At 39.8% G+C, this 22859-nt stretch overlaps 1 protein-coding gene across 12 annotated transcripts in view; it reads left to right on the top strand.

The window, feature by feature from the left end:
- Positions 1 to 22859, top strand: part of dnm1a (dynamin 1a) — a 62860-nt gene that overhangs the window by 14007 nt on the left and 25994 nt on the right. For 6 of the 12 annotated variants that reach the window (XM_088070655.1, XM_088070654.1, XM_088070650.1 and 3 more), the window contains exons 5-16: positions 747 to 845; positions 1919 to 2079; positions 2924 to 3066; positions 3272 to 3407; positions 5338 to 5405; positions 6530 to 6668; positions 13745 to 13831; positions 14223 to 14293; positions 14420 to 14471; positions 15940 to 15951; positions 17822 to 17851; positions 18538 to 18651. In XM_088070655.1, the coding sequence (XP_087926781.1) occupies positions 747 to 845; positions 1919 to 2079; positions 2924 to 3066; positions 3272 to 3407; positions 5338 to 5405; positions 6530 to 6668; positions 13745 to 13831; positions 14223 to 14293; positions 14420 to 14471; positions 15940 to 15951; positions 17822 to 17851; positions 18538 to 18651 (1112 nt within the window). Of the gene's footprint in view, positions 1 to 746; positions 846 to 1918; positions 2080 to 2923; positions 3067 to 3271; positions 3408 to 5337; positions 5406 to 6529; positions 6669 to 8977; positions 9117 to 13744; positions 13832 to 14222; positions 14294 to 14419; positions 14472 to 15939; positions 15952 to 17821; positions 17852 to 18537; positions 18652 to 22859 lie in introns of all 12 variants that reach the window. The other 6 variants (XM_088070662.1, XM_088070651.1, XM_088070658.1 and 3 more) reach the window with 3 other exon arrangements.

Here is a 22859-nt window from a genome sequence, read left to right as displayed (position 1 = left end):
ACAGATGGTGTTGGGGGAAGGAGACAAAGCGAGAATGAAAGGAAATAGAAATTATTCAAGAAGTGCTGAATTCTTAATATGATATTATCATATATGTATGATTAACATTGTATCAATATTTCATTTTTAAACATCAAGGTTGTTGTCAGAACCAGTATATCAAATATGGTGTCATGTTACTTTTTAAACTGCCCAACAGTATATAAAGTAAAACTTATTTTAAGGTCTTACTCCTTGCTTTTAAAGCTCTCTCTCTCTCTCATGGTCTCCTCCACATTTGAGAGTTTTTGTTCCCATATGTTCCTGCAGTCAACCTCAGATCCTGAAAAAATCTCTGTGCCACCAAAGACCAAAGGAGAATGTGTTTTTGCTGTCAGGGCCCCCAAACTCAGTCTCCATGTTGAATCTCAGCTATTTTTTTTCTATCTCTGCATAAATTGGTGTCTTTGAGCCATGTAACTTTGAAGATTCTGTGATTAGGCCATCAGGAAGAGAGTAATAACAATAATACGTTCATACCACTACAGGAGAGACTTGATGTTTTCTATACTAGCATCAGCAATCTTCCCAATTTTGTTGGAAAATATCAGCTATTGGCAAAAATCAAGTATTGTGCATCTCTAATATGCATTACAGCATCAGAAATGATGGTGTAGTTTAAGTTGCATTTTCAAAATTGTTTTGGTGTGTGTATGTGTGTGTGTGTGTGTGTGTGTGTGTCTGTGTGTGTGTGTGTGTGTGTGTAGGTATGAGAACCATTGGTGTGATCACCAAGCTGGACCTGATGGACGAAGGAACAGACGCTAAGGACATCCTGGAGAATAAGCTGCTTCCACTCAGAAGGGGTGAGCATACATACACACACATACACTTACACACGCACACACTTACACACACAGTGCTTCCTCTTTTCACTTCAGGGCTCTTGCAACGACACACTGTTTCCCTCTTGTGGTAGTGAGTGAGGCAGTCGTACTCAAAAATGTCCCAAGCACTGAAAAAAAAAACAAACAAAAAAACAACAGAAAAGGGATGGAGGGATGGAGGGTGTGATAAAACAGTAATGAGTTAGAACTCAAAAGACAGAAAGGTTGAAGAGTTGGAGAGGAGAAGCAGTGAAAAGAGCAAAGAGAAACACAGTGTTGGAAAAGAGAGCTTGCGTGTATCTTGCGGGCTGCCCTTTATTGCAGTTTGCTGATGTGGTACTTTTCTTTTCCATTTGCTCTTGGTTAGGACCCAGGCATGTGCTTTTGAATATTTTCCATGTCCTTTGTTTTTTCTACACCCCCCACTCCTTCTTTTTCTCCCTTCTCTCTCTGTCTAATCTGGATGTTCACATTTACAAGGCTGCTGGCTCACAGTTGCATTAGTTATAGAGCATGAAACAGCCTTTAACTGGGTGATGCATGAGGAAACTTAACTGGAGGTGAAATGGGATCCGCGTGACCTGAACTTTCCTGCTTGTTTCTCCGTTTTTTCCTTGTACTCTTTCTGTCTTATCAACTTGGACACAAACACATACACATTTATTCCTGTAATTCCTTCTTCCTTCTTTTCTTTCCTCTATTCATTGTTCGTCTTTATTCTTTCCTTTCATCCCAAGTCTCCTGAAATGTGGTTTTCCTCAGCTAAACATTATTAAACACAGTTTTAAGCGGTTTGGTCCTGGAGGGGCTGTTCATTTTGGGTTTGGCTATTTAAACTCAGATGTAGAAAATAAAGAGCACTGCACACTCCCAGACTGCTCTAATACAAAAGTATACTACCGTCCAGTCAAATAACCAGTCTGACCACAAGTATTGCATTGATTCCAGTCGCTCCCTTAAATTCCAGGGAGTGATAAAAAAGAGTTGGTTTTCTGTGAATCTTGCAGCGTTTGACTGTTTTGTAAATGCTTGTGGGACTCTTGTCTGTCCAGGTTACATCGGTGTGGTGAACAGGAGCCAGAAGGACATAGATGGCAGGAAGGACATCAACGCTGCCATGGCTGCTGAGAGGAAGTTCTTTCTTTCCCACCCTGCGTACAGACACCTGGCCGACCGTATGGGCACTCCCTACCTCCAGAAAGTCCTCAATCAGGTGTGCAAAAGAGCAAGACATAGTGACTACATTTACATGCACAAAATATCCCAGTTTTTGCCCTTATTCTGAAAAGACAATATTAGCTGTTCACATGGCTAATGAAAATAAATACTCCACTAATACTCCAGATTACATGCAGCTGTGCGTACTCTGATTAACGTGACTGTTTATTACATCAAAATATAGAAGAGTGGAACGGCTGGAGCCACTTGTGCCATTTTGCTTCTTTTCATTAAAAAAAGGATTTTCTCAAAGTTTCCCACCAGTAGCGGACTTGTTAAACTGTGCAAACAGCCTCCCTCATTGTGACATTGGTGCACACATCCAACAACCTTTTGATATTCAGGTCTTTCATAATGTTTAGAGGTAAATTTGTTTTTCTTTTTGAGCAGAAATGTGAGCACTCTTTTGGGGATGCATCTCCAGAACAGCTTCCAAACGCTTGGTGAGCTGGTTTTTGTACACACAGAGCTGATTGTGCACAGACGAGAGGCTGCGTGTCAAAAAACGTGATTAAAAAACCCTAACTGAGACTCATTCTGAATGCTCTGTGTACATGTCCAAAGAATGCTATTAAAAGCTAAACAATATTGGCATATCCCATGTTTTAATTGGAAAATGCTACATTTAGAAAAAAGCTCACTTTGGATTGTCTGAACAGAATATGCTGTTAACATGATCTATATCAAATTCTGAATTTTTCATATTTGAAATAATCTTGGAATATTAGTGTGCATGTAAATGTGGTCAGTGAGAGCATCAGTCGCAGGTGACTGCTGTATGTCCATTCCAACATTCCCCATATTCCCAGTAATCTAATGTTGACCTTTGGCCTGCACAGCAACTGACAAACCACATCCGGGACACCCTGCCGGGTCTGCGGGCCAAGCTGCAGAGTCAGCTTCTGTCCATAGAGAAGGAGGTGGAGGAGTACAAGAACTTCAGACCTGACGATCCATCTCGCAAGACTAAAGCTCTGCTTCAGTGAGTAGATACAGTACTGGGTTCAGTTTATCTTCACATGTGTGTTGAGATGTGCCCTGTATTTGTCTATTTGTATTGTTTGTTAATGCGGCTTTTGTTCATGTTTTATATTTTATTGTACCCCCCTCAAATATAAAATGCTACTTCTCAAGGGGCTATCTTTTCAATAAATTCAAAATCTGTATCTCACTCTGCCTCCCTGCAGGATGGTGCAGCAGTTCTCTGTGGACTTTGAGAAGTGTATAGAGGGCTCCGGGGACCAGATTGACACAGCTGAGCTGTCAGGTGGTGCCAGGATTAATCGCATCTTCCATGAACGCTTCCCCTTTGAACTGGTCAAGGTGTGTGTCTGTCATATGTTGGTTTTTGTGTATGTGTTTTTGTGTGATTGAAGACTGGATGAAAATTATTGGGGCAGGGAGGGGGGGGGTAAGCTTAGATTTCACGTTTAGGTAAAGCAAGACTCTCCCCAGCTTTATAAATATGTTCTTTGGACTCTCTGCTTGACCTAACTCTAACCCCACAAGGTAATGCGCAATGCAATAGTACCCAAATGTAACAGTTGTGACACCTTTTTGGGATTAAAACACCTGATTTTGCAGACAATCACCAAACCCAAAACAAGTCCATTCAATCGTCGTAAATCTTTATGCATAAGGGTTTGCATTGAGCTGGGGGACAAAGACCTCTCATACTTGGCTCCTTGGACTTGGAGTAATCTGCAGAGCGTAATACATCTTAAAAACTAGTCCCTTTAGAAACATTTAAAGCCATGATAAAAGTCCATGTAAGTGAGAAACAAGCTGCTTTGTCTCTTGTGTTTTATTTCTGTCTATTTTGTGTTCATTTATATTTAAACTGTAACTGCTGTCTCAATTTCAAGGGACCTCCTGGTTAAATAATGGTTAAATAAATAAATATCAATCAATCAATCAGTCGCCAAAAATGTCATATTTAAACATTTTTATCTCGCGGGTGGTGGTTACAAAAACCATTTGGTTATGTTTAGGAAAATATATTTTTGATTTTTTGGTGGCTCTGTCCCCAGCTGGACAAGCAGCAATGGGTTGCTAGAAGCCACTGATGTTTAGTGGCAAAAAAAGCTGCTGGAAACAGCAATGAATGGCTAAAAACAACCTGTTTTGTTTGTTGGTCTTCAGCAGTGGTCTGCAGCTTGGCAGGTGTTTAGGTCAGCTCATACACTATGTCACTTTAGAAACGTTATGTATGAAACGACAAATGTATATCCGTGGTTTACAGAAAAGTACAATGCTAACGTTTTCTCCTGGCATCCGGGCTGTTAACTGTTGCATTATAGCTTCTATAGTCCGCAGAAAATACATTTTTGAGTGGCACATTTTTTATGGAGATTTATTGGTCATAAAGATGTTCATGTTAAAGTGAATAAAAATTGTGAAGTGAGTAAAAACTGTCTCAGCGCAGAAGGTTAAATAAAGTGTGAAATATCTTTACATCATTATGTCTCTCTCTCCTGGCGATCCTTTCTCAGTCTCGGACAGAGAGAAAGCCTCTCTCAGGACTCTGATTTTGGGCTTTTCTGACCCAAACATCCCTCATTTCCTCACATCTACCTCTTCAATTGTCATTTCTTCACTCTCACTTCCCCCACCTCAGCTTCTTTCCTCTGTTTCTCTCACTCCATCATCATATCCATCCACATATTATCCCTCCCCCACATCCTCTGCGTTCACCTTTCACATCATCTTTACCCCGAGCCTGTCCCCGCTTTATCCACCTCCCCCAACCTCGGTCTCTCTGAGGCTTTTACCTCAACCATCCCTTCACATGTTCTATCCTTTTTCAATTTCTTTTTTTTTCCTCCTTTCATCCATCCTTCTCCTCTGTCCTCTCTTACCCTCCCTCTGAGGATATAAATCTTACTCTCTGTGACTAAGGCTTCAGAAAAAAATGCCTTGTTGGTTTTTCACTGAGAGAAAAAAAAACAGGTTGCTTCCTAACCTAAAATCCTAAAATCATTATATTTTTTATGTGTTTATAATGCATCCTTTTAAGACAATATGACACTTTGTTGAGGAAAGTAGGAAAGAATGAGGCACTGCAGTATTTAAATATAAAAATAAAAAAAAAGGTTGTACAGTAATATAGTAAATAGTAAAACACCTTACTTCCAGTGTGACTTTATGTTTTGCAGACTGTAGGAGTCAAATGTGGGGGAGGGAAGTGTGATTAAGGTTTGCAAAATAAAAGCAGGATATTACAATACTTACAATACTCCCTGTTCTTTTGCAGATGGAGTTTGACGAGAAAGAGCTCCGCAAGGAGATCAGCTACGCCATCAAGAACATTCACGGAATCAGGCACGTCTGACCTCTAACTCACCCCTCCATCCCTGCTTCCCTCCCTCTTTACTTCACCTTTCTCTTTCTCTCTCTCTCTCCCTCTCTCTCTCCATCTCAGTCACCTCTGCATCTAACTGACTTTGCTTATCTAACCGCAAAGACCTCTTTGCTTAGACTGAGGGCTCTGTTGAATACTAATGGCATCAGTACACTTAGAGAAGATTTGGTATTAGATAGGTTACTTCTGGTTGCAGGTACTATTTGTTTTATGTGGCCTTTCCACATGTTTTTATGTTTGTTTTTCCATCCATGCCGGTGTGTGCATATGTCGCGTATCATCTAATAAGGCTGAAAACATCAGAAAAATCACGTGGATTTATATGTGTTGGTGTTTGGAATCAGACAGTAACAGGACATAGTGAGAAGCAGGAAATATGGGATTTATGGGTGGTCATGTGCTTGTGGGTAACAAGTATGTGTGGAGTAATGGAAAAGGAAATTATATTTAATTTATTTCCATGATAAACAGAATGTTGTTGGTTTCTGTCATCACTGGTATATCATTTATTTGGCTTATTTAAGTATCAGAGCTCAAGGCTAAAATACCAGCTTGATGGTTGGCATAATGTAGTAATGTTAGGAATGTTTTTGATGAATGGCTTGGTAGCAGTGGGTCGTACTCAGTTTTCATCTTAATTTGGCTACTAAAATTCAATTTTAAGGTTTTGAAAAATGCAGTGAAAGTCTATTTTCATATTCAGACATGTGCTAATGAGCTCTCCCTCTCTGTCTGTTTATCAAACAAATGAGAATGAGAGTGGAAATCAAGGGTTGCACTAGTCCTTTTGAATCACAATATGCTCAAAGGTTATTACCGGATTTTTGCATGATGACAGCAAAATAAAACCGCCTACCCCAGTTTTAATATTACTTAATATATCACATGTTGATTTGTTGCTCCATCCTCTTTCCCTCTCTCTGTCTAATTTGTGTCTGTTTTTGTTTGGGGGGGGGGCTCAGAAACAGAGGGTTATTCTTTATAATTAACACTCTTCTTTTTACCCAACCCTCCTCCTTCCTTCTTTCTCTCCACCATCCTCCTCTTTTTTGGCCCTGTGGCTGGTTCTCTCTCTGTCGGGCAGAACTGGCCTCTTCACCCCGGACATGGCCTTTGAAACCATTGTGAAAAGGCAGATTGGGAAGATTAAAGAGCCTTGCACCAAATGTGTGGACATGGTCATTTCTGAGCTAGTCAGTACGGTTAGGCAGTGTACCAAGAAGGTAAACAAATAAAAGTAAACAGATGATAGCACTTTTTGTTTCCAACCCTCATCTGCAAAGTCCCTCTGCTGTTCACTCACCTGACTCTCTCCAGCCCTCGCTGTTTGTTTTGGACAGCAAGGGGACACCTGGAGTGGCAGGGTGGGCTGCGGTACACCTGCCTGCCGACTATACCGCTTTGGACAAGTTTGGCTGGACAGGCTGGCCGTGGCAGCAATCTGTGCTGATAAAAACCAGTGTGGAGGCTGAGTGCTCATCAAAATATGGCTGCCAATAAAGTCTCAACTCAGAGCTTGAGTTTATGACTTTGATAAAAAGGCTTTGACTTTCCAGCTAGTAAATTCAGCACTAATCTTTTGCTTGAATTGAGCATGTTTTTCATGCTTATGTTATTTTTTTTATGTTATTTTAAAGTCTTAAACTGTACTTTTACTTACTATAATCACTGTAAGAAAAAAACCCCAGTGGGTTTAAAAGCATTTAAAGATGTTCTTCATTTTGTGCACACAAGTTATTATCTTTGTTGTGGTATGTTGTGTGCAAAAGAGACACAGCTTAAAGGTCCAGTGTGTAAAATGTATGGAGATGTAGTGGCATCTAGCAATGAGGATTGTAGATTGCAACCAGCTGAAACTTCTCCCAGTTAGAATTCCTTCAGTGTTCATTATTAAGGAGGATTTCAGCAGGAGCCAACTTACCCGCAGAGGTCTCTCCAAAACAAACGACACAGGTGATTTAAACCGGTAAAAACAGTTAGTAAAGCACTTGCACATTACAAATCAGTGTTTCAACATTGTTTGGCATGTCAGAGACAGGCCACTAACTCAGCATTTTCTCTGATAACTTAAGATCCAGACTATCAGGAGATTTTACCAGGAGCTGAATTATTCTCAGAGGTCTCTTTGTCTCCAAATCAAACAGACCCAGTGATTTAAAGTGGTAAAGACACTGAATAATGCAGACTCACATACACACACACACAATAAAAAGTTTCTGAAGTGCTCATTGAGTAGGGTCTGCTAACAGATGGCTGTCATGAAAATATAAAGGGCCCTGTAGAGCCAGCGTTTGGTTTGTTCATTGTGGACTACTGTAGAAACATGGCGGCGCGACATGGCAGACTCTGTGGATGCTCCCTGTATAGATATAAATGGTTTATTCTAAGGTAATGAAAACACGAGTTTAATTTTCAAGTTTAATTTTCAGGTGTTCATACACTAAAGAAAACATACTTATTATTTTGTATTCAATTACTGCCAATATAGCCCCCTAAATCCAACACACTGGACCTTTAAGTTTTCTTTGAACCGCCTTCTTTGACCATCTCTGTGCAAGCTTTGTTGTACAGAAAATATTTTTAGCACTATGAAATTGATTTACTTGAGTAGTTTTCAAGTCAAGGAGACTCCAAGAACCTTGACTAAGATACTCTTTCCACCTTTTCTTACAGACAAATTTATACACATGTTTAAGATCATTCATCAGTCTTTTAGAATACCTGGCAGCGATATTGGATGACCTCAGCATCCAGACTTCCTTGTGTGTGAGGCTGCAGCCGTGCACCTACAGCAGACAGGAGCCACGACGATTATATTTTAAGTGCTCTCCACAGCAGCTCACAGCTATAGACGCTTGTGAAAAAAAAAGAAAAAGCAGTAGTCTTTATCCAAATTGATCCACTGTGACTAAACAATTTTAACAGCGGTTGGACTGCAACAACCTGGAGGCCCTGGGATCATAACTGTTATTATTACACTCCTGCTGGGAGTCAGAGGAAAAGGAGGGATGGGTGGAGAAAGGGTCAACAGCAGGAGGGATCAGGACGTTTTGGCTGAATGTTGAGGTGCACAGCTGCAGTTTCGCGGAATGTTGCTTGGAGTTGTTGGCTGGTGGAGTTGTGCAGGCTGGGATCTCTCTCTATTTCTTCCTCTATCTCTTGTCTTTCCTCTTTGTTCGCTCTTTATTCATAGATAGAGACTCCAGCGCTGTCCTGTTGTAGAATGGCTTCAGGGGAAACCAGATGTCTCACTTGCAATTTCTTCCTTCTGTGCTGTTTACCCTCTGTTGTTTCTTCTGTTCCATCTCCAATTTTTACCTTCCTTGTCTGTGTATTGCCTTTCCCCCCTCACCATCTGTTTCACTCCTTTTGTTTTTTTTTGTTTCACGCCTCTCACTTTTCTGCCTTTTCCTTCATGTCTTCTTACAACCCTTTATTTGGTACTTCTCCTCTTCTCCACCTTTTTATTGTCTTCTTTCTTTTTTCGTTTTATTGTACTCCTCTCTCCCGTGCCCCCTGCCTATCCCTACAGGACGGGGCTGTTTACCCCTGACCTGGCCTTTGAGGCCATAGTGAAAAAGCAGATCCAAAAGCTGAAGGAGCCCACACTGAAGTGTATAGATATGGTAGTGAGCGAACTCACCACCACCATACGAAAGTGTAGTCACAAGGTAAAATGCCAAAGAGGACCAAGCCACTTTCACTATCTCTGTTAATTGCACAGGTATGGGTAGACCGATAGCTGGGCATTCAAGTGTTGTCAACAGATGTGGGGAAAAAACGGACTCTGCCTGCCTTAGTGTCTTTAGAACTATTTGAAAAGTGCTGTTCATATACCAAATAGTGACTTGGAGATTCAGATAGATATAAAAAAAAATGCTGAATATTTATTTGTTCTGCTCTAAAAATCACCATACAACTGGGAAAATGACCTACTCTGTGTTGGAACTGCATGGTTTTGTTGATTTATGCTTCTAGTATATTGGGCACTATCAAAACATCAGTAAGCATATTGAGCCAGCCAATTGACTGTGTAAAGCTAAAAATAATTTATATAACCAGAGCTATAAACTGTAAATGCTTACTTTTGGTGTTTTTGAGAATACTTTATTTACAGATTTAACATGTAATAAATTTAATATTGCTTTTTTTGTCTTTATATACAAAGCCTCCAGTAACTACCACCATCAGGTCCATAACATGATTCCATTAGGCACAAAAAAACCTTTTCCTGTAGACTTAGGCTTTACATACACTGCACGATTTTGGGTTGTCCCAAATAAAAGAATGTAAGAGAAACGTGGTGATGTCTTTGCTTGTGGCTCTAAAACGGTGGTCCTACGTCACATACTGAGAGAGGCTCGAGGATGGCTGTTGTTATGGTGTTGTGATCAAAGACAGCCTGGGATAAAATTTTGACAGTGTCAGAAATTTGGGATGACCATCTCACTGTGTGACTGCTGTTATGACCTACTAACCAACCAATAGAAATGCAGAATGAAATGACCTACCAATCAGCAGTATGAACCCGAATATACAGGTAATTTTACACCCAGGAGTTGAACACTTTCAGCTTTGTGCGCCACTGAGTAAATGTTATAGGACTAAACAGAGCCCTCTCCACCTCAACGCTGTATCCAGTTCTCTTTCTATATCCGCAGGCTGTGCTCAGGCACATGGTGCTTTAAGCTAAAAGCTAATATCCACAAGCCAACATGCTCACAATGGTTTTTACCACCCGTCAGCATATTTTAATTAATGTTATCTGAACTTGAATGCATACCCACATTAAAAAGATTAGAAACTCATTGGTTTCAAATATATATATATTGCTAAAGGATCACAGTTTTAAAAAAATTAGCCAGCCAACTAACACTGGCACATTTACAGAAATGCTGCTTAATGTGCATTGTCCCTATACATAAATAAATAAAATTAAATGAAATTAAACTGCTAGCTATAATGCATATTAGAGCAGTTTAATTTTGGCTTCAAGATAAAAGCAGACACATCAGATGATTCCTCAAAAATATGTCTTTTCAACCAGCAGAAATCGGTCTATCCTTACTGTGAATCTTACAGTATTTAGTCTGATTTTAATTCAACTTTATTTTTTCATTTGTTTTCTGTCAATTATTGACCTTATATCGACAATTTAACAAATTGTTGCCTCTCGACCTGCATGTTAGATGATTTTCTTTTAATATTTGACCTCATGGTGTCTAAAAATTCTTTCATTTAAGTTAGTTAAAATCTTTTTTTTTTCTGTCTTTGTCAGTATGGTTTAATTTAGTGGAGTGATTGATTGTGTAGTTCCACCTACTGACTAACTGATGTACTTTGAGCATCTCTTTCTTTCTCGTTTTATTTCTCTTTTTCCATCCCATCGTCCTTTAACCCTTTGAGCTGGCTGCTTCCTCACAAAGCAAATGACCAAAAGACAGCGTGACCTCCTTTGGATTTCTCTTCTCTGTCACACTTTTCTTAATTTCATTTTCAGAGACATACTGTATTTAAAGATCTGTATTATAATACACAGTGGTGGGGAAAATCCACAAAGGGGTCAGTTTGAAGTTTTCCTCCATCCCTCTCCCTCCCTGTTCCTCTGCATTGCATGTCAGTCTGAATCACTGTGAGTGCCTCTGCCTGCTGCCTTGTTTGTAAAATAAATTCAGTTTTGTGTTTTTGTGTCAGTTTTTAAGACACTGAACACTTTTAGTTTTAAGCAGCCTTTGTCAAGTTGCAATGCACCTTTCCAGCAGCACAAATCATGTTGCTTTCAGTTGCTTTGGCATTGAATGCATCAACAATTAATTGATTTTGTTTGTGATTTTTTTATATTCATGGTTTTCACAATCTGAGTAAAAATGAGATGTGAAAACCATAATGTGCTCCTCTTTGAACCAGTTAACAATATTTAAGTAATAATGGGACAATAGTGAAAATGTTGATTATAGCTGCTATCTTTAAGTCTTTCCATATTTCCTAAAATTCAATCGATTGATTTTACTAAACTGTCAACAGTTCACACTAACAAGATGCTTTAACAGTATGCTCTTACAAAACAGATGTGGGGTTGTTTTCACAGTGTGCTTGAGCTCTAATGTGATGCAGATGATTTTTTCATGTGAACATTAACGCTTGTCAAGCTTTCCATTCTAGCGTGACATTATGCATTTTACAATAATAGTGGTGGAAGATTTACCACTCGAAGTCTACACTAAATTTTTTAAGACAATGGCTCTTTGATTTCAGATAGATGCAAACAAAAGCATGCTTCTTGTTTGTAGCTTACAACTGTCCTACGTACAGAGTCCTGTCTCCTCCAGTTTGATATTCTGTTAACACAAATTAAGCTTCATATTGTGTTTGTTTAAAATTTGATCAATTTTAAGTCAAAATATTTCATAAATATTATCCTGTTAACCCTAACGTTTGGAGATGGCTGTTAAGATTCTCTAAAATTCAGAGGAGGACTCAAATTGTAAAACACTTGACAGGATACTGAGAGAACAAAAAGTGGGCTTTGAAAACAAAAAGCAGATGCAAAAAGACAAAAAGTGAAGTGGGCAACAAAGCTAAGGGAGCAAGTAGATGAGAAACACTAGAGAGAAAAAAGAAAACTAAATTGAAAAATATAGTGTGCAGGGTACATGCAGGAAACACTGAGACCAAAGACAGACTGACAAAGGACAAGGGGAGCAAAAACACTAAATACACAGGAAGATAAGGAGGGACAGGTGCCAGCAGTTTATGACAAACAGGTGAAACCAATGAGGGCGGGGCAGACAATCTCTAAGGAGGGAAAACACAGAAATTCAGGAAGTAAAACCAGATATGACACATGAGGAGTGAACCTACAAAATAAAACAGAAAATACCTAAACATGAATGAATACACGAAACAAGGAAAAGCAAACAGAGAGACCCAAACACAAAGTCAACAAGATAACAGACTACAAACAGAAAACCCAGGGTCATGGCAGTGGTAATATTTGATTGATGGATGTCTCTGACTCTCATCGGACCATAAAACTCTCATCTGTTTGGATATGGCAAAAGTCAACTACAATTGATTTGCCAACCCTAAAATATTGAATTTCCTTTTTATCTTTTAAATAGTTAATTCATTATTTTTATTTATATACAGCTGATTTGTGTTTGGGTGTTCTCCATACAAAAAGAGTGACAGTTATAGTGTTGTTTAAATATAATATTAGTTTGTCAAAATATCAATTTTAAATATTTGACACCATTTAGATTAAGACCTGAGCCAGTTAAATTGTATATTTTATAACTCTCAAAGTCATATTGTCATATTAGTTGAATACAGAGCTGGGGAACGTCTTTGTCAGGTTCTCGTTATGTGCTCTTCAGAGCTGGAGAACATGGGAGACACTTGGAGATTGAAAGAACTCCTGCAGCCCCATGCACACTGTTTTTAACACCTGCTGTGCCCTGTTATGGTTGCAAAGCTAGGATTGGACAGTTGCTGTTTGATTATGTTTCAATTTGTAATATTTCCAGCAAAGATCAATGTGAGAAACACTCTTAACAATCCAGCTTTGATGCCAGTAATTAAACTGACATTCATCCAAACAGCATGTCCCATTATTATAAAGCATCTATTCATTATGGACGTCGTCTGCTTTGTAATTGGACCAAACCCAGGAAGCAGTAAATCAACTTGGGAGCCAGAAAGAAGCCTATTTATATCTGCTTCATTCACCAGACCATCTGACAGATATGAAAGATGCATTGTAACTTGCAAGAAAACAGCGTACATTTTTCTTTCTTGTGCTGTGATTTTGGTTCTGAGTTTTCTTCTTTCCTCACACTTCTTCAAATGTGTTTGTGTCACATTGGAGGCCCACCAATGTCTGTGTTTGTGGGTTTGCAATGAGCTCATGGAAAAAAAGACCCGCAGTGTGCTGGGAAAAAGGAAGCTTTTCTGCCAGAAACATTGTTTATTCTGTGTTTGTGTGGTAATATCACAGACTTAACACTATTCTTCTGCATTTGTTCCATTTTGGCAACAAATGGACATTTTACACATAAAATCCACTCTTAACTCAAATCCACCCACTGGTCAGGGTGTGCAGAACTAGAGCTGAGTCTGGGATAAACTCCTCAACACATGCTTAATTATGTTTTTGTAAATTATTTCGTTGTATTGGTGGAACTGTGTGTTGTGGTTAAGTGAGATGAGAAGTGTAGTGGTTTAATGAAGTCTGACTGTAGATTTGTGACAGTAGGCGTGTGTGTTTTTGCTACCTACACACTGTGCTCTGTGCTCACAGCTGGCTCAGTATCCCATGTTGAGAGAGGAGATGGAGAGAATTGTCACCCAGCACATCAGGGACAGAGAAAGCCGCACTAAGAACCAGGTAACACACACAAAAAGCCCTACACACACAGTAAGAAAATTAGTGAGATTGATCTGTATAGAATAAGGATTAACTTAAATGTGTCCTTCATGCTTATATATATATACATACATACATACATACATATATACATACATACACACACACAAACACACACACACACACACATATATATATATATATATATATATATATATATATTCAGTAGTTGTAGTTTTCATTGATAGCATTACAACACAACTCTGGTGCAAAATGCAGAAACAAGACATGACAAGTTAAAATGCCAAAAAATTAATTTTTTTAAAAAAGAAAAATCTTAAGAAGTTATGAATTTCCTATATATTTTTTAAATTAGCACTCACTGATTACTTCTCTCCCTCTCTCTCTCCAGGTGTTGCTGTTGATAGACATTGAGTTGTCCTACATGAACACCAACCATGAGGACTTCATTGGATTTGCCAAGTGAATTTCTTTCTTTTTTTCTCTTCAATTATAGAATATAAAGATCTGCCATCACTGTAGATTTGCCAGTTCATGTTCAGTTTAAGTGCCTAAATCCATTTTCTCCTGATGTGTTTTGTTTTGCAGCGCTCAGCAGAGGATCAACCAAATGAACAAGAAGAAAACAGCTGGCAACCAGGTACTGTCGAGCATACAGAGCGTCACTTTTATTTGACAGGTTACAGTTCATGATTCAGCACTGAGCTTATGCAGTCTGTTGGCCACCAATATGACATCTGAACTTCATACAGTATTTCCCTAAGGCATTATTCTGTTAGCACTGAGCTCTCTGTTTTGTCCACGCTAAATGTAGCACAGTTATACAGTATCTTGTTACCCCGGGCAACAGTCCATATCTTAAACAATGCAGCTCTGTGCGGCTCTCGTACATGGTACACACTAATGGACAACAGTCTTCAAATCTTGAAACAGTTTGTCCTTTTGGCGAAGGTCACAATGATCATATTAATAAACATTCAAATACCTCTGGCAAGGTCTATTAAATCTGTCACTTTAATAACGTAAAATGGTTTGAAATTTTAAATCTCCATCTGGAGCTCAAGCTGCATGAAAATACACAGTGACAGACAATTATGCAATACATGTCTGACTTTTTTTTTTACTTGAGTAAGTGCAGTTTATGTGGAAAAAAGATAAGAACATTTGTAAAATGAAATGAAAGAAATAAAATAAAATAATAAAAACACTTTTTTTTTAAAAAGGTATCTGCTAAATAACAGACAGAAAAACACACTAATAAAACTGACAAACCTATAGTAACTGGCTACTGCAGACACGTCACAATATCCAGTGGTGGAATGTAACTAAGTACATGTATTCAGGTACTGTACTTAAGTACAAATTTGATGTAATTTGAGGTACTTTACATAAGTATTTTCTTTCCATATCTATTTAAACTTTTACACCGCTGAATTTCAGAGGAAAATAGTGTACTTTTTACTCCAATGTTACTTTATCTGAGCACTTTCATTACTCTGCAGATAAGGATTTTTGCATAAAAAATATAAGATGAGTACAGCTGCAGTAATTGGCTTATTGATCAATCAGTCCATTGACAGAAAATTAAACAAGTCCTCTTCTATTTTTTTCCAAGTTTTTTTTTCATTTTATTTTTGTTTAAAAATGTTGAGTTTTGGGGGTATTTTTGTTTTTGGGTGTTTTCTTACATTTTCTAATAACTTTGAGCACTTTAAGCACTTTCCTGAATACATACTTACTTTTACTTAAGTTAAATTTTCAACGCAGGACTTATACTTCCAACAGAGTATTTCTACAGTGTGGTATTAGTACTTTTACTTAAGAAAAAGATTTGAATACTTCTTCCACCACTGACAATATCATCTCAGTAACTACATATTTAAGGTAAAATAAACACAGATTTTGCATGATTTAGATTATAGCTTTTCCTCTCTAAAAGCATGTAGATCTTCTATTTTTTTCCCATCTTTTATTTTTCAATCTTATTTTCTTCAACTCTGGTTTTGGTTGTGGTCTATCATTTTGTTGCCTTTGTTTCCTCTGAGTGATTTCTCTTTTTACTGTGTCTCGTCCTCTTTTTCCTCCTCTCTGTGGCTTTTCTGCTTCAGGATGAGATCATGGTGAGTAGTGTGTGTGTATGTTTGAAGTGTGAATGTGTGTGTGATTCTGTGCATGTCTGCAGGTGGGCTTTCTCGCGTCTGTGCTCATGTTTTTACGCTCTGCATATCTCAGGATTTGTGTTTCTGTTTGTGTTTACACGTGTATGTCTGTCATGTTTGCTGGATTATAGCTGATGGTGGATTTATGAGTGTGTGTGTGTGTGTGTCTGTGTGTGTTTGAAATGAGCTACATACTAACTACCAGTAGACGGGCAGGTGGCTGTGGTGGGGGATGCTTGGCTGCTTCCCTTTCCTCTCTTTCAGCTCTGTCGTCCATGCAGGCACACACACTTACGCTCATACACACACTTACACCACAGGATGACTATAAAATGCAGCATCTTTCAGTGTTGTTGAAAGGCTCAGTTTGTAAATGCTGAACACTGGGGCCAGTTTGCTTTGGCGGTGAAGATTTGCCCCCAGCAGTAGTTTGAACTAGATAAAGACAGAGTCACTCATGTGTTCTTGAATTACATCTAAAAGTGAAGACCAAAGAGATTTTCTTTTCATGGAGACATTTATCAAACATTTTTATTTACACGTCACTAGACTTCTTCTCTCTATCTCCTCTTTTATTCCCTGCCTCTCCCCTTATTTATCCAAAGTAGCAGAAGGCCAGAGGGAATAAAGACCTGCAGTGTGCAAGACATTATGTCACCTCCATAGATGTCAGTTGTGAAAACAACCACCCAGTTTAGGGGTCAAAGGCTAGAGGCACATAGTAAACAATGTGGTGATCTTCACTTCCTGTTTACAGACGGGTGTAGTTGGCCCCACAGCTTCTGTGCTGCTGATTTAACGACCTCCTGACCTCCATCCTGAAAACTCTCTGAAAGGACCCCCTAAAACCCAAATGTATTGACTTATCATCAAATACACTTCTTATTTAGTCTCTAATATTCTGCAAAATAATCAGTGTAAGACTGTGTATCACGGCCATTGTTGGTTAACCCACTCTCAAGATGACAAACACATGTGGTGAGTGACAGGGGAATATGTAAAAATGATGCACAGGAGTACAGATGTGCAGGTATGCACGGACAGGCAGTTTTCCATTGAACTGTTTCATTTATGTTGCAGATTAAGGGTCTAAGTAATGCGAGTGTTGTTATCCAGATGATGATCAAGATGGAAAGACGCCTGTTCTTTTTTCAACTGAAGTCGTAGTTTGGAGTTAATGTGTAGACTTTACTCTTTATTATCATTTTAATTTTGAGTAGTGTAAATAAAACTGCCTTGTAAGGATGGTAAGGATGTACTCTTGTATAAAACTGTATTTTTTATTTGATTTCTGTATGTCAATAAGTCTATTTAAATGAGTCTAAAAGAAACATCAGATATTGAATATCCTGCATTGGTGACTGCGTCAGTTTCAAACAGTCTGGAAAAAACAAACTCTTTTTTCTAACTTAGAAGCTACATATTGAGGAAATTAAACTCAAGAGAATGAAAACAAGTAATGAAAAAGAAACACTATATGACAGATAGAGAGAATATTCTCAGAGCAACATCTGGAAATGAAAGGTAACTGGATTTTGATCAGTTCAGCCCTCCAAAGTTTGATTACTCCACCACTTCTCTTCAGAAAGTACATACAGTACAAAACAGTCTGGCTCCTGCATCTCACTGCATGGTCTCAAAAAATTGACATGGGCCATCGTTGTTGTAGCCCCCTCACTTCCCTTGCCCTCCATCCCGCTTGCTGTCAACTTGCTGCCGTCCCAGCAGCCAGCTAAATATGTGCTGGTACCTGACCACCCTTGTGTAAATTTTGGCCTTTCCTAAATACATTGGCGTAGCTTTGTAACGTTCTCTCCACATTCTCATTCAGCCGGAGAGAGGAGTTAGCGATCGGTTCAAGGTAAATAACACGCACACAATGTACTGTATGTGTCTATAGTTTCTGTTTGGTGGAGAGAATGACATACAAGAGAGAAAAAGAGAAAAAAAGAGTGTGAGGCATGTGTTTAGTTGTGTAGGTGAGCGTCACCCCTCTGTTGTTTGTGGCAGTTGCTTCTTATCTCCACCAGAAGCATTAACATTACATGTTAGTTAAGATATGTCTGTTACATACACAGTCTGACAAACATGGTGTTAAAGAGACACTTCACCCAAAATCAAAAATAGCCATTTTTCCTCTTACATGTAGTGCTTTTTGTCAGTCTATATTTTTTGGTGTGAGTTGCCGAGTATTGGAGATATCAGCTGTAGAGATGTCTGCCTTCTCTCCAATATAATGGAGCTAGAAGGCACTCGGCTTGTGGTTCTCAAAGCACCAAAAGGATACATTTTAAAAATGAATACACAAACTACTGTGGTTCCATTATATTGAAGAAAAGATCTACTCCGAATCTCCAACACACAGCAACTCACACCAGAATAATCTAGATTGTTAAGAAGCACCACAAGTAAGAGAAAAAATGTGTATTAATTTGTATTTTGGATTTAGGGGTGAACTGTCTCTTTAAGTCAGTGAAATGTGTGTGAAAATGCTTGCTGTGTGTTATTTATAATCCTTTTGTCTCTGTTTGTCTGTGTGTCTCTCAGGTGATCAGGAAGGGCTGGCTGACCATCAACAACATTGGCATCATGAAGGGAGGAGCCAAGGAGTACTGGTTCGTCCTCACCGCAGAATCTCTGTCCTGGTATAAAGACGATGAGGTGAGACGCTGTTTATCAATTATCACATGCCTAATGATGATATACTGCACCTGCACATTTCTGGATTTGCACACTTTGAGACTTTTTGATTAGATGCACACTAGTGAACAGAGCTGCAGGCTTGATACCTTGAATTTGATGATGTGAGAGAGCTGACAGTCCAATCCCCAATGCATCTGTCAGAGTGACAGCTGGTATTTGTTTATCTGCTTTGTAGTGTTCTCCAAAGAAAAAAACAGCATGAAAAAATGGTAAAATAATATGACAGCACACTAATTAGCTTGTTGCATGAGGGCTCGGCAAAAAGAGCTCTTTTAGTCATAAAGTGGAAAAGAGGGAACTCAGCAAAATCAACTGGAACCAAAAAAACAAAAGAACTTTAACATGATCAGTAATGTACAGCCAGTGTAGTTTTTTCTCAGTGTACTCCCAAAATTAGGCCCATGTTTGGCTGAATTCGGGAGCTATTTTAAAAGTTGGTCATGTTGTTGCATTCAGCTTCTTTTTTTTTTTTGAGGCAAAAACACATGATTTCACAATCATCCCTGTAACCCTGTAATTTTCAATAGCTGAAATGTCATACCGAAATGTCCATAAGCTCATTCAACTGTTGTGTAGTCTTGTGACCAGACTAAAACTGTGTATCATACTGAGACATTTTATTGTGAGTGCTCTCTACATCTTTGTGTGTCCTGAGAAATCATCACCTATGTTTGAGTCACCTGTCACGTTTTAACAACAACACTTTCATAATATTTTCCAACAAATTGCAATACCAGGAGAATTATTCCAGCTCTTCACGTGCAGAAATTTCTTTTCCACTTTCTGGTCTATAATTCATTCTATCTCATTCTGTTGCCAAAAACGACTCCTGGTCCTCTGACCACTGAGATGATTTGACCCGCTGTGCTTTGTTACTGGGTCGACTGGTCAGAGCGGTGTCCCATGATTCTTTGCAGAACTATTAGGAGCTAGCCACAGTCTTGCTGTCTCCAGGACTTAGCCACAGCCGCTCTGCTTGCTGACATAAATGTGTGTGTGTGTGTGTGTGTGTGTGTGTGTGTGTGTGTGTGTGTGTAGCATTGAGAGAGCCCTTTGCAAAGAGTCAGGACCCCCCAGCATGTCAGACACCGAAGCTGGCACACACATGTGCATACCAGAGCCCCCTGCTCTGTTCCAAATTACACACGCACACACGCACACACACGCACACACACGCACACACACACACACACACACACACACACACACACTTCTAATAAACATACTTTATTTCAAAGAAGGGGCACACAGTAAGAAACTGGATTGTAGAGGAGGAGAGGGGAGGAGGCAGGAGTGTCTCTTGTTAGCTGGTTAGCAGCAGAAGTAACAAGGACCATGTGAAGGGAGAGAAGGTGGGGTGGGGGCACAAAGGGGGGAGACAGGGAGGAGGAGAAAGAGGAGAGAGGGCCGGGGTGGATGGTTTTGCTTTTATATCCTCCCTTTATACCTTTTTCCTCCCCTCATTTCCCATCGCTCTCTTACACATCCTCAAAGGTTTATCCCCAAACCAGAGGAAACTCTTCCTCACCCTCCCCTCCCGTCATCCGTCTCTCCATTCTCTTTATGCCTCACTCTTTCCTTGTCACCCTCTCTTTCTCCCCTGTCCCCACCCTCCGTCTTTCCCTCCTTTCTTGTACTGTATATTTATTTGAACATGCGAGTGTGCTGGGAGACCCAAAACCAACACAAGGTGCCGGTGCTAAAGCTCAGCGCAGGGTACTGCAAATGACTTTTTAAAAAAAGAGACAAGAAAAAAGAGAAACTTTCCATTTTGTTTTCCTTCCAAGCTGAACATTTTTATATGGTCCAGTCACACAAGCACACACACACTAGAGGTTAGAGTACTCATGAGGTCTTACACTCACATGTGCACCTGACTGGATACTTGCCAAAATACACACGGTTGATAGGAAGCTGGAAACTGATTTATGTTTAGAACTTAAAAAAGGTATCACTGCATGCAGAGAAAAGGTTTCTGCATCTTATTGTTCATTTCACAGTCATTTCATTACACAAACTCACAAAAGAGCGCAGCGTCGTTTTATTGACTGCCTCTCGTCATGGGGAAAACCCTTGCCGCAGCCTGGTTACACACACATACACACACACACACACACACACACACACACACACACACACCCTCACAGAAACACACATGCACACACCACCCCCAGACACTAATAATAACTTTCAACCCAACTAGTGGTGCCAGGATGTTTTGGTTAGTGTGTGTGTGTGTGTGTGTGTGTGTGTGTGTGTGTGTGTGTGTGTGTGTGTGCCTAGAAACCTTCTGGTCTGTATTACCACAGGACATGCCAGTTCTTTGAATCAGGCTCCTCTGTAGCTTATGGCTTCCCAAAGCAGAAAGAGAAGGGAGGGAGGGAGATGTGAATGGAGAAAAATGGTTGCAAAGAAAACAAAAATGTACATTAAAAAAAGACCCACACATGACTGTGATGTTATAGACTGCCAGCACATGTGATATTCATATATTTTTGTCAGTAAATTCATACATTTACACACAGACATTTCCACTTGTAAGACAGAAACACACAGAGACAAATAAGTCGTCGATATTACCTTGCTGTCCTCTCAGTGACTGTATTTTCATTGGGTGTCCTTTTTGGCTCTAAGTGTGTCTGTGTGTGTGTGTGTGAGTGTGTGTGTGTGTGTGTGTGTGTCCGGGTTTCCCTACTCCTGCTGTAAAACTGCCAGAAAGCCAGACCCGCCTGGTGATCCCAGCTGTAAACATCCTGGGGGAAAACAGCAGACTGCTGCTTTCAACGCACTCACCAGAAACTTGTCTGCCATACGGTGTGTGTGTGTGTGTGTGTGCCTATGTGTATGTGCGTGGACTTGTGTGTGCTTGTGTGCATGTTCGCGGGGCTGCGACATGGTGGCAGGGCTCTAAATGGAAACAGGTTGGTTTGCGGTTTTCATTCCTGCAGACGATGCTCTGTGATGGGACACCGTGTGAATGTTCCTGCCCTCTACTTTGCTTTTTGTGTACTCGAGAGGGAGAGGGAGCTCAAAATGGTACGCTGCGGGTTCGCTTTTATCAAACACAGGCGGGCTGGAAGACAAACTGCGGCCCCGGTGAAGAGCTAGAAAACAAAACATAATGGAAAACAAGGCAGGGGGTCTTAGCTAAACTTGTAACATTTCACATGACGTCACCTACAAACACTAAATCCGCAAACAGTTTTTTTGGTTGTCTTTTTTTGGGAGGGCTATACAAAGACTCGTAAAAATGGTGAATAGACAATGACAGAGTGGCTTCTCTTTCAGCATTTTTGTACGGTGGCTTCCTGCCTCTCGGCACATTACATGGTCATTTGAGGTAAAGTTGGTGCAGAGAAGGCAGAGACGTAATTGTACATTTTGGTCAGAAGCGCAGTGCGATGCTGGGGGGTTTACTATGTGTTTTAGTTATCTTTTTGGGCAAGTGTTCATTTCTTCTGCGTGGTTTAACTTTTTGGGAGGTTTAAGCTCTCAGTTACAGTAGGTCTTTCAGTGTCTAGAAAAATAAACAACATGTTGGGAATGTCATGCAACCATCACTTTTATTTATATGAATGACATTCTGTAAGTCAATAGGCCTATGGGATTTCCCATTTTGTGGATCAGTTTTGGTTTAATTTCTGTGACTGTTTGCCTTACTTGAAGAAAGAAAAAAAAGAAAAGAAACAATGTCAAATAGATATTCTGGCATCTTTATTTCAACTGTCTCAAACTGTTCTTACAGTTTCATCGTCATCAGATTTCTTTGTTCAATAAAAACTCAAACAACACAAATATATACTGTATATAAATAAAGCAAGAAAAACAAGTCTGAAATGGGAACTTATGTATGCGTCAATCATAAATCCAGAATAGTCAAGTGCCAGACTTCTGCGGTGGAGCCTTTGGGTGCCCTATTTAGACTTGTGCCCGGGCTTGTCCAGATGGACGAGGGGTGGTGCCGCGTGTTCCCACAGCTTGATGTGCTTGTGCCTGCTGGATGCCCTTTTGCTCCTCTTTCTTGTCCCTATTTCGGCCACTGCTAGTCGTCCCGTGCTTCCCCGGCCAGCCTAACCAATGTGCAGACTACTGTACAACCACTACTTCCTGAACAGGTAGTCTGAACACTGGGCAGGCGGGCTGGGCAACTGAAGGATGCTGTGGAG

This window comes from Plectropomus leopardus, chromosome 20 (genome assembly GCF_026936395.1).
Source record: "Plectropomus leopardus strain MGB_pleo_1.0 chromosome 20, ASM2693639v1, whole genome shotgun sequence".
In the NCBI taxonomy this organism is placed as follows: domain Eukaryota; kingdom Metazoa; phylum Chordata; class Actinopteri; order Perciformes; family Serranidae; genus Plectropomus; species Plectropomus leopardus.
This window is presented reverse-complemented; position numbering and strand designations above follow the sequence as displayed.